This window comes from Pygoscelis adeliae, unplaced genomic scaffold, assembly GCF_000699105.1.
Source record: "Pygoscelis adeliae isolate BGI_AS28 unplaced genomic scaffold, ASM69910v1 Scaffold386, whole genome shotgun sequence".
In the NCBI taxonomy this organism is placed as follows: domain Eukaryota; kingdom Metazoa; phylum Chordata; class Aves; order Sphenisciformes; family Spheniscidae; genus Pygoscelis; species Pygoscelis adeliae.
In genome coordinates, this window is record NW_008824940.1 from 2840217 (window position 1) to 2851973 (window position 11757).

Here is an 11757-nt window from a genome sequence, read left to right on the forward strand (position 1 = left end):
TGAGGTGAAGTTCAGTAAAATGATGGTATCATTATAAAGGCAGCACAGTAGTAATAATGCTGTTTCAAGTTCAGGTCTCCTCCTGCTACTATGTATCATGCTCCGATGATGCGAACTTCCCTTTTCTCTCAAGCAGTCTAACCAGCTAATATTAATTGGCCTTAACTAAAAATAATTGCCCGTAGCCAGTATTTATCTTTAATTTTGTTGCTTGTGCCAGATCTGACGAGGGGATACTGAGTCTGGGAGCCTAGTCAATCTTTCCAACAACGCAATTTAGTAAGAGAGAGTAATTTAGCCTCTCCCTGTAAATCTTGTTTTTGCTTTATGAATGCCTGAAAACATCAGTAGGAAACAAATACATCCGTTAGCACTCATTCATTAGCAAATGCTGGTGATGTTGGTTGTTAAAACTCAGATCCCATCTCCCTGTCTGTCCTTCCACATACATTCTTCAATGGTAGGAGTTGAGTAGCCCATTTTAGAACAGACAGGCTCAAAGGCATGACCGAGAAAGCTGCTAATATAACCAGTCTTCAAATAAAAACCACTCTCTAACACAGCTATAATAAATATTTTCTCTCATTCTTTATAGAGCTCAGTGTCATGGACCTACAACTTGACAGCAGAAGGACATGGTACAGAGACTGGAGAGGCAGGTTACCAACACATTACAAGTAACTCCAGGCATGAGCAAGGAAGCCCTGAAGGAGTTCTTCAACCCTGTAACTTGTACACCCAGTTTCAGCTTCATGACAAAATAAAACCCACACAGAAGCTGCCGGGCAGGGGAAAGGGAAGAGAAGGGCAGCTTCTAATGGAAACACATTAGCCTTAAAAAAACCTGCTTGGGAGTAGAGTATACTCACTTTAAAAAGACCAACCAAAAATTACCCTTTCCTAAATATCTGAATACTCACTAAGGAAACAATGAAAAGGTAAAAATCCCAGCACAAAGAAATGGGGTCAATATTACAGAGTGTCACTGCAAGTGTCACCGAGGTTCAGAAGGGCGAGCAACACACATTCTACTTCCTCATTAAAAACTCCATTTCTGATGTAAAAGATCAGCATTATACAATTGCTTAGTGGAGGAAAAAAGGTCGAATTAATGAATGAGACCAGAGAATACATTTCCTTTCTCTCTCTCTATTTTGTAAAATAAAAGTCCCTTTAAAAATAATTTCTGATACCTTAACTTGTATGTTCTGGTTTTAAACCTACTGTCTATTTCTGCATACCACACACATATGTTATGCGTGTCTACTACATGCACACATAGGTATTGCTGAAAACATTTTTAAAGGGATTATATTTTAAAAAAGAGCTTTTATTTTACAGTTTAATGAGGCATTCCTCTCCCTCCACTTACTCAAAATTTTCCTCTGATGTCCACCAGACAGTTTGCTTAGATTTTCTAAAAAATTTTCACATTGTCTGAAAGGCTGCAGAAGTCCAAATGACCCACTAAAAACATGTGGGCTGACTATACAGAAATTGGGAAGTTTTCTACACAGTACCGCAGAGCAATTAAGGACTATGAAAAGCAGTGTTCAGTCCTGCAAGAATTGGTGCGTGTAAGCAGTTGTGTCTTCCTAGTCATTCCATCAACTTCAGTGAACTACTTGTACAGGGAATTTATTACTGTACAATAGTTTTTAAAGGATCAGCCCTCAGCTGTTCAGTTAAGGAGGTTTCAAAGTACATCGGATCTTTCCTTCTACAGGGAAAAATACTGGCCATATCTCACAGCAAGCTAACACAAATCCTAACTTCTAGGACTTCAGTTTAGCTTTAGCATTCTGTACATGTACAAAACACGAGTAATACACCAGTTTTTGGTTTTGAATTAACCGTCATTATTTGTGACAACCTGTTCATGAGAACTGATCAACTCAAATTCAAAACCATAGGCCTTCAGGTGCTTTCAGTTTGAAAGTACAGATCCCACAGAGTCAAAGAAAGGTAAACAGATAAAAGTACACCACAGAGCATTACTGAATTGACTGAAGGTCGCAAAATGAAGAAGCTGCATGGGAACAGAGGAAAACAACTGAGCATATGCCCTTTTGTACATACGCAACAGTAAATTTCAGGTAGTTCCACTTACAAGTACTTTTTTCCATGAAATGAATTGTATAGAAAATATTCAACTAAATTTTAGAAGTAGCCTCCTCTAAAAGGAAAGTGAAGCATTAAAAAATTTGCTGAAAGCTACCCTGAGACATGTATGCAGCTTTTTGGTGGGTAAATTTTAGATATTTTTTATTCAAGATAGTTAACGTGGTAGTTATGAATTACAGGCATTTTTCCATCTATATTTCTCTAATTCAACCCAGGAAGGAGAATAACTCAGGTCACCTTAGAGGGACTTTTAAAGGAGGAACAGGTTACATTTTGTCTTTGTGCTTGATAGTACAATAAAATTGAGACATAGGACATTAGGGAAGGATAAAGAAAACACTAAGATTTGCACCTTACCTTCTTCTATCTACAGTTATTAGGTGTTCATTGGGCCAGTGATTTGGCAATGGCTGACAACAGTGTATGAACCATGTCTCTGAAGTGCCATGGCCACGTAATGTAGACAACATGACAGCAACATGCAGTAAGATGGGCAGTCTGCTGACATGCTGGCAGGGTCCTGGGGACAGCATGATAAGGAAGCTTGTGGCAAGGGAACAAAAACCAAAAAGACCTTTCAAGCAACCAAAAAGCTGATAAACACAGGTGGCAAAAGGAAAGCCGGATGACACGGTGCTCTTGGCTCCAAGTAGGAAGAGAATCATTTTCAGCCAAAAGGATAAAAAGGAGTTTCATTTGCTTTGGGCTATCAATTAATAAGTAAATACAGACAGATAAATCAGACCGCCTAAACTCACCTAAGCGTGTCTAAAAGGGAAACCAAAGCTTAGCTAAACTTCTTATCACGAACCAGCCAAAATAACGGCAATAACTTGTAACCATAAGCAATCATGAAAGTTATGAAAGAAGTTTCTGTTTTAGAGACCGTTTCTGTTGGAAGCTGTTTTGAATCAGGGTTTTTGATAATACTGGCCTATAGCCTCTGGGAAGGCGAATGCAAGTTCTCTGGAAGAATGAATACTAAATTAATCTTTCAAAGGGTGCAGTGAGTCCCCATGCAGTGGGAAATGGAGAAATCAAGGTTTTGTGAAGCAGCAGATACATACACGCAACACCTTGCACAGTCTTGAATGACTTGTGATGCATTTATTTCTCTCAATATTCCCAGTCAAAAAAAAAAAAAAAAAATCAGAAGGCATTACCACCTTCTGTAAAGATGACAGGTTGGCCTTGTTCCTTCTCCCTGAGTGGGAGGTACCAATGTTATTTTTAAAAATGTATGCTCTACTTGTTTCTTCCCTTCCATCCCTCACCACCTCCCATCACAACCATCAGCACTAAGTATCCATCACTGAAGAAGGAGTCTGAAGTCAGAGTGAGTAAATAACTCATCCTATTACATGATGGTAGTTTACTTGCATCTTTGTCTTTTCCAAGGGTAACTGAATGACTACAGTGTCTATATATAAACAATAATATATTTCATGTGGCTGTAACAGAGCCAAAAAATGAGGATTAAGAGACTCACGTATACTTGTCTCTTTCCAACTCTGAAGAGAACAACATGTGCTGATCATAAAGCTAAACTGCTCTAATATACTCTGTCATATTATAATTTTACTAACAGCGCCAGTGAAATTCTAGTAGAGTAAATAATTAGGTGACGGCAGGAAATGGGGGACCCTTTAAGGACTCTGTCTCCACCATCAGCTTCCCAAATAGTTCCCAAAAGATTCTAGGAGGGAATTGCAGCACTTACAGACACTGAATACAAAGATACCTAATTAGTCAAATACTACTTCCAATAGCAAATACTGCAAATAGTTTGCCATTCCAGTTGATATGCACTTTATAAAAGCATGAAAGCTGTTATATTAAAGCTGTTAAATGGTCTACATATGATACTTCAGAAAAAAACAGCACTTCTGTACATAGAAATAAAACCAAAAAACAACAAAGAAAACCCAAACAAAAAATCAACACCACCAAACAACCCCCCCACACACGCACATATACTTACTGTTAGTAAATTACAGCGTTTGATCAGAACAGGAATATTCAGAAGTACACTGTACCATTAAGTCATGACAGCAGCAGTTAGAACAGCTAGTCTTACAATCCCCGATAGCTTTTCTTTTTCCCACATGTCCCTCTTGCTCTCATCTTCATTCTTACTTACTGTTAATGTTACTCAACATTAATACAAACTGAAAGACAATCAGTAGATGTGGTCCGGATACAGGTTGGATCATTCTAATGGAGTAAATGGAGTATTTGGCAGACTAAGCTTGAATGCAAGCACAACCCTTCACAATTACGATTATTAAATGCTGTAGTTACACCACAGGCATCCAGAATACTGTTTCTCTTATACCCTTTTTTGCAAACATTAAAAACATCAAAATCAGATAATGTTTCCTAAAGTTGAGGGCAACCATCTCAGGGCTATGTAATCAAATTGCAAGAAACGTGGAAATATCAACAAGCATTCTCACACTAGCTTCAAACAGCAGCGGGACTGAACTGCAGTTCAGTTGCTAGGAGCTTGTGTTTTCTGTTATTGTGTTTTAAGAATTCTAACAAGGTTTTTGGTCCTGTCGGGAAAAATCAGATACACAGCTGTACTCGCTGCAAATCCAAAACTGTAGAAGTACGTTTTGAAAGACGTTTCTATGCAAATGCTGCTAAGCACCTCTACAGATTTTACCTACAGAGAAGAGTTTCTCACAGCAGCCTGCTCAAACAATTGCCAGAACAAGTGTAAAAAGGAATCAGACCAAAATACATGGATTACTAACATATCCACACATAAACAAGCTACAGAGAAAATAAAAACATCCAGAGCTCGGAAAGTTGCCAAGAAAGAAAAAAAAAAAAAAAGAAACTGACTTCAGGGAAGAGAAAGCACAAGGTCAGGACACCTTCTCTTTGCCTCCCAACCTTTTAGGACTAGGTTGGAGAAACACCGTCAACCATCTAATCCTGCCAATTCTATAAATCCTTATGGAAACTACTTTAAGAGGCTATTGCCAAAACCACATTGACTTCCCTGTGTAATAATATATAAATAAGTTCTGAAGAAACTGAAGCTGCTTTAAAGAATTATGATATTAGAGCTCCAAAGAAGTTATACCTTTGAAAATATAACTTCTAGATAGCACATTCGGTCCTTGTTTCAATCTCTGATTAGGTTGTTCTCCTCCTCATGGCTTGAAGCCTCAGGAAGGGAAAAAAAAAGAAGTGTTTAGTTTCCTTTTTAGCATAAAATTGTATTTTTTTTTAACTTACAATTTACACAATGGCATATTTTAAACAGAAATACTCTACGGAGGTTTTCTTAAGAATACAAAAGACAAACCTGAGCAAAAAGAAGAAATAATTGAGTCTCCTTAGTGTATCAATTTATACTACCTACACTATCTCTATCAGTGAAGCAATATTACGTGTATTTAAATAAGAATATTTCTTTGTATGTTTTTTTTAAACATCAGCAATTACAATGCATATTAAAGAATGAAAAGTAATACATTTTGTTTTCAAACTCTTAAATTTTCACCAGTTCTATCAACATATAATTACAATTAAGCCACTGCCTTTTCAGAAGTTTACTTTTTACTAATAACTTGGTGCAATATAAAGTACTAGTCACTAAAAGCTTAACACTGAAGCTTCACATTACCATGTGTCCACTGCACGACTGCCGCACACATTTAAAACCCTCTCAGTTTTACATAGTTCATACACTGGTTCCCACGAAACATCCAACAGCTGACAGCCCCAAACAGCAACCCTTCTTTCCTCTCTGTTTCCGTCCCCCCCAATAATCCCCCCTCAAAGCCTGCCATCAAAACATATCCAACAAACCGATCACAACAGGACAGCCAACACCAGACTTGCCCCTATGACAAACATACGGGATCCATTCTGCTGACTGCAGTGAGCACGGCACCCTTCCCATTCAGCTGAGAATATCACCAGTTCCCTGCGACAGGGAATGGGAAAGAGCCGCTGTCACTGCCAGGGAGTCTCACATCACTTCCAGGCCAAACACTCAGGGCAGCTGCCTCACTGGGAGCTCCCCCCACCTCCTCTGAAGCCAGACGAACAGGTTGAGGCGTGACATTACTTGCAATCATGCTCTGGGCATCCAGGACGGCCCAGAGTGCTGCTGCTGTTCCGTGCTGAATTCCCTTTGAAGAGTGAACACTGCCAAGTCAGAGACTATTGACTGGTACAAGACCACCTTGGTGGATCTGTGTCTTTGGGGGGGAGATGGACTGGGAGTGGGAGAAAGACTTTGTTTTACTAGTTTTGCTTTCACCATTGTAAGAGTAATAACAGCAACAACAATAAATAATAACACATCAGTGATGCTATGTTTCTCCCCACAAAATCCTCATTGCTGTTGACAGAAACAAAAGCTCAAAGAGACAACATTTTCACATGATGGAACCTATCTGAAAGTTTCTTTCACCAATTATAGTCTCTTGTATTTCACCATAAGGATAACAACTTTCATGGTCACACCCAGAACTCTGAATAAGAAACTAGTACTCCTGGCTCTCATTCCCAAGATGACATAACAGTTAGGATGCCATAATCTAAAACATTTCCTAAGAATAAATACACAGGCAGTATTCTACTAACATTTCCAACAAAAAAGCTCAGTAATTGAATTGCAAATTCTTGCCGAGTATGTAAAAAACCCCGTAATAATTCACTGACCCATAAAGCAAGTTATCTTTTCAGGTACAGACAGAAATAACACCGCTTTCCCTAGTCTGCATATAACCTCAGTGCCTCGGCAGATGCCACAACTTTGAGAGGTGGCTACTTAGGCAAAGCTGACCCAGACATCACTTAATTAATAGTATTCAGGGTACTTAGGAGAGCAGTGAAGGTGATAGGAACCTACAAGCCCTGAAGCAAAGGCGGGCACAGTGGTATCAGAGAGAACAGAGGCAAAGCAGGAGGGAAGGACAACAGGAGTTGGTCGGTTCTCTGACCTGACAGATACCAAGCAGCAGCCAGAGGCCCGGGCAAGCAGAAAGCGCTGCAGGAACCAAAGTTTGCCAGGACATGGGGAATATTCTCTTTTCCCGCCCAGGAGCCAAACTACGGCTGTAAAGGGCCCCTGCATGTGCAGAGGCCCAGACTTATGACAGGTTTTAGGAAAGCACTAACAGGAATGAGTAGGGTTGTGTGGAGTGCGTAGCAAGCACAAGGGTCTCAGCTTCACTCACGATTCCCTGCAGCCTCTGACTGGTTGTGAAGATTAAAACCAAACAAACAAAACATACAGAGAAGAAAATTAAGTGACAAGCAACAGATAAGGATCTCCACCGTGTACCTATGATTCAGCATGAACATCCCTGACATCCTACAACTAATTTGCACTATTTAAAGACTGCATTCTGCTTGTGTAACAAGAAATCTAAGTTGCTGTTCTGACCTGAGGCAGCAGTACAGTTACATAAAGCCCCTGTCCTGTTTCACTGATTCTAAAACCCAAGCTATACTCCACAATTTCAAAAAAAAGTACCACCACACTTCTTGCTAATTTTAAAATAAATTTACCTCCCCAATTCTGCTAGCAATATTGGCAAGTCCTCTGGAGTACAGACAAGCCTGAAGGTTGTCACACGCAGCACATGCAGTTTGCCAGTATAATGTTACACAATCCCACATAGAATTGGGTTTGTAAATTAAAACTGGCAAGCATGGCTTTGCACCACAGTTTCCTGCTTTCTACATTTTCATCTGCTATCAGCAAAATCTAACTGTCTCAGATGCTGTCACACTCACAAACACAGTTTTACACTGCAGAGCATGGTTAGACAAGGAATTTATTAAAATAAGACCAGAAAAAAATCAAAAGCCTGTCTCTTAATGGTATTTTAAAAAAACCCTAATATACTACACATCATCCACATTCCCTTTATTTTCTGGTTCTAAAAGTAAGGATTTTGGATTTCAAGTTGACGTTTTCAAGCTAGAAAGATATCGAAGACCAACTTTATGCCATGCAAATGAACTACACTGCAATCACAGCTGCTATCTCCTCTTTTTCAGCTAAAAAACTGAGGAGTAAAACAGACAACCAGGAACAGTACGTAATTCTCCACTCATACTTCTGTTTCTCTACTGAAAAACTGAAAGAAAAAAGACAACAACCAGATACGCATTTCATACATTTCTTACGATAAATTCAGCATCACTATCTCTAACAAAAGTAGATATCTACAAAGACCCACAGAAGTAAATTAGATCTTAAAGACAGACCAAAGAATTTTCTCATATTTAGACAAACTTCTCCCACAAAATATTCCAAGTGACCATAGCTGCAGACTAATAGGCAGTGAAAACGGAAAGAGAAAAGACATTTCAAATACCTTTTCTGTTACACCTTGCATATTGAATTGCAGAGCATAAGAAGGGTATGAATCTGTGTTTTTTCGTGTCTGTATGTATAAAAATATATAAAATTCAGAGCAGTTGTTTTGCAGATTCAAGAACAGGAAGCACCTCTGATACAACTTCACAGTGAAAGTCCCCTGAAAAAAATAGCTGCACATGTACTGCATACATATCATTGCTACCTCCCCTTTCCTCTTTCTTTCTCACATCTGTCTCCAGACAACTCTTCAGTGGTCTCCTAATTTGCATTTATTCTGTGAAATTTAAAACCGCTTTTGCTACAGGCAACTCCAAATGTCTTTTCCACATCACAACCTAGTACTCCCTTGAAATTCTTTTTTTTATTTTCTTAAGTAACACTTTGTATTAATGCCTTTTCATAAACATTCCAATATATTGCATTTCCCTAATTTTTCCATTTCTGATTTGTACATCTTTTCTTCCAAACTCTTTTCTCTGCAAACTGCACTTCCAGAATTTATGCACACGTGCTAACCGAGACCACTCAGGCCTCTTTACTGTGTTAATTCAGTGGTTTCAATTCAGCCCAAACATTCAATTTTTGCAAAACCCAACAGGTTCTTTGGAATGTTGTCATGAATTTATTCAAAAGAAAATCAAATCACAGGAAGGAAAAGCTATTTTCCATAAGAAATTATTCCCTCCACTTGAAGGTAGAATGCAAAGTACCTCAAGAATTTCATCAGTTATTTTTACCGCTGAATAACTTCCTCAAGTAACTATTCTTACAACCAATTCTGATAAGGAATGGGAATTTGGAGTTGCATTCGGCTCCACCATTCATCTGTAGCATCCCTTTTTGCCTGCCTCCCAATTACCTTGCTGACACAACAGAATAGCAATGGGGCATGAATTGATTGCTGGTGAGCTCGACTTTGCATGCACTTGTTAAAATATTTTCTATAACTGAAAGTTTACAATTACTTATAATCTCAGTGGACAGAATGATTACACTCAACAAGCTTTCTAATGGGACTGCTGTTACGTTTGACTATAGCCCTCCAGATACAAGGAGCTTTACACAAGAAAAACTGAAGAAAAATAAAGGTTTTCACTCAAGATATTCATAAACTAACTATACTTTAAGAAAGTTTGTACCTTCCACTCCATGTTACCTAATTAGAGAGGGAATGCTCAACTATGAAAAACATTTGACTTTGCATTCAAGCTGAGAATGAGGAAGAATTTAATGCGGTTTTTAGTTCTGTAGAGAACAGCCCTGGATGCCGATTTAAAAAAAAAAAAAAAAAAAAAAAAAGCTGGGGGGGGGAGAGCAAAGAGCAGGTAGTGATATTTTATGAGAACACAAAATCCAAAACATTTATTGTTGGTTTAGAACTTCCTATTGAGAAAAAGCTATTTATTTTTCAATTATATGACAGGATGCCACAGTTTGAAGTCATTTTGGAAAGAAGAGGCCTTAAAAATTAGCTACTAAGGGGGAGAACTTGCAAACCTTCATACTTAGATTATGATATTTTCTTAAGAGAAATTCATAGGCCGCATTTATTTAGGACACTAAATCCAACACCTCCTAAAATCAGCAGCAGATTTCAAATATCAGCCAGGAGAAAGCTTAGAGGAAGTCTGCTTTTGTCCCACAGAACTTCACAGTTCATCAGAGTCCAAGCAGAAAAATATTATCAATACACAATGAGTCCCAAAATAGTTTCTTCCCCCACCCCAGAGTGTGGATTTTCAGAGGTTAACAAGAAACAGGGTATCCATTTTCCTCCTTCACTCCCTTTCATCTCATTGAGGCTGTTACTTCCTCCTAATCATTGCCGCCTGACAGACACAGAGCTGTTCTTTCTTTTTGGCAATAACAACAAGGATTAGGATGCAAGTATGTTTGCCCCCACAGGAACACCTGAGGCTCCCATGTTCCATCCCCGCCCCCCACTACGGGCTTGGTAAGTTTGCCATTGAACCACTTCCCAAATTACCTCGACATATGCAGTGTTACTGAAGCAAAATGAAAAAACTTCATTATGTGCGTATGTCTAAACACAGAACAGGCTCACACAGTTAGAAGAAGGAAAAAAAAGATACTTATATCCTTGGAAAGGGGAAAGTCCCAAAGATCCTCTGAAGCTGTAGTAACAGATTAACGTAAAACCTATTTATGTAATTTATTGTAGTTCTTGCTCTCTTTTCCATAGTGGAGAGACAAGTTTATGGAGGTTTATAGAAACTAACAGCCTAGGTCTGCAATGACAAATCAAGGAGGCCCAGAGGTACTAACAGCTAGTCTCATATGTGCAGACATACGCTCACACACAGATGCCCAGTGAAAAAGATACATATTTCTAAAACTTTTAATGGCTTTCCTAACACCAGTATTACTGCAAGTTATTTGGTACACTACATGAAATATAAAGTAATGATTTTTTTTTTCTTTTTTTAAGTCTTTATAGGCAACTGTTTGGAAAAATCCACTTTAATTATTCTCAACTAGTTTAGCCAGGAATAAGTAAGTATTCACAAAAAGCTTCTATAAAACCTAAGAAAGCACTCTGGAGAAGAAGCAGCAGTTCCAGAAAAGAGAAAATATTGCAAATGCCGTGACATACAAGGTGTTCTAATATAAGCACTTTGTTCCCAGATCACACAGTCAAACATAATCACTGAACAGCAGAGAAACGTAGGGGTAGGTACTTTTATTTTCAGGATATGAAAACTACATTGTCTTTGCAAAGAAAGTAATCTTTTCTTTGTAACATAGCCTCAATAGAACATTGTATTGCAACATATTATGGTTTTGGGTATAAGAAATATTATGATATAAAGGGTGATATTTAGCCTAAACAGCACAGTACACAAAACGTATACACACAACACAAGAACAGTTCCACTTTGTACTCACTCTTACAAAGTTGTCAGGGAACAAACCTCTTCTGCCTTTGAGCTGTCCTTCCCACCAGCCTCCATCATCTTTCTTGATATTGGTGATTATGTCACCTACAGTGATCGTCAGCTCATCATCATGTTGAGCTTTGTAGTCAAACTCCACTATCGCCTCCACTAAAAGAGAAACACACATATGCATAATTATTGACTACATTTAAGTTTCCATGCCTTTGAAAGGAATAAGAAAACACCACTCCAATTATATATTCTCACTGAAAGTACTACATTCAGCTTAACCAAGAGAGCACACAAATAGGCAACAGGTAGGTAACATTTTGTGGGTAACTGCTACAAGAGAGGCCAAAGTAAAAAAACCACAGGAAT

General features: G+C 38.5%; 1 protein-coding gene across 1 annotated transcript in view; it reads right to left on the reverse strand.

Annotated features, from left to right (window-relative positions):
- SH3KBP1 (SH3-domain kinase binding protein 1) overlaps positions 1–11461 on the reverse strand; it is a 220850-nt gene extending 209389 nt beyond the window's left edge. Inside the window, exon 1 of the mRNA XM_009325486.1 lies at positions 11416–11461. Within this exon, the coding sequence (XP_009323761.1) occupies positions 11416–11457 (42 nt within the window). The 5' untranslated portion in view covers positions 11458–11461. The remainder of the gene's footprint in view (positions 1–11415) is intronic.
- Positions 11462–11757: the final 296 nt, after the last annotated feature.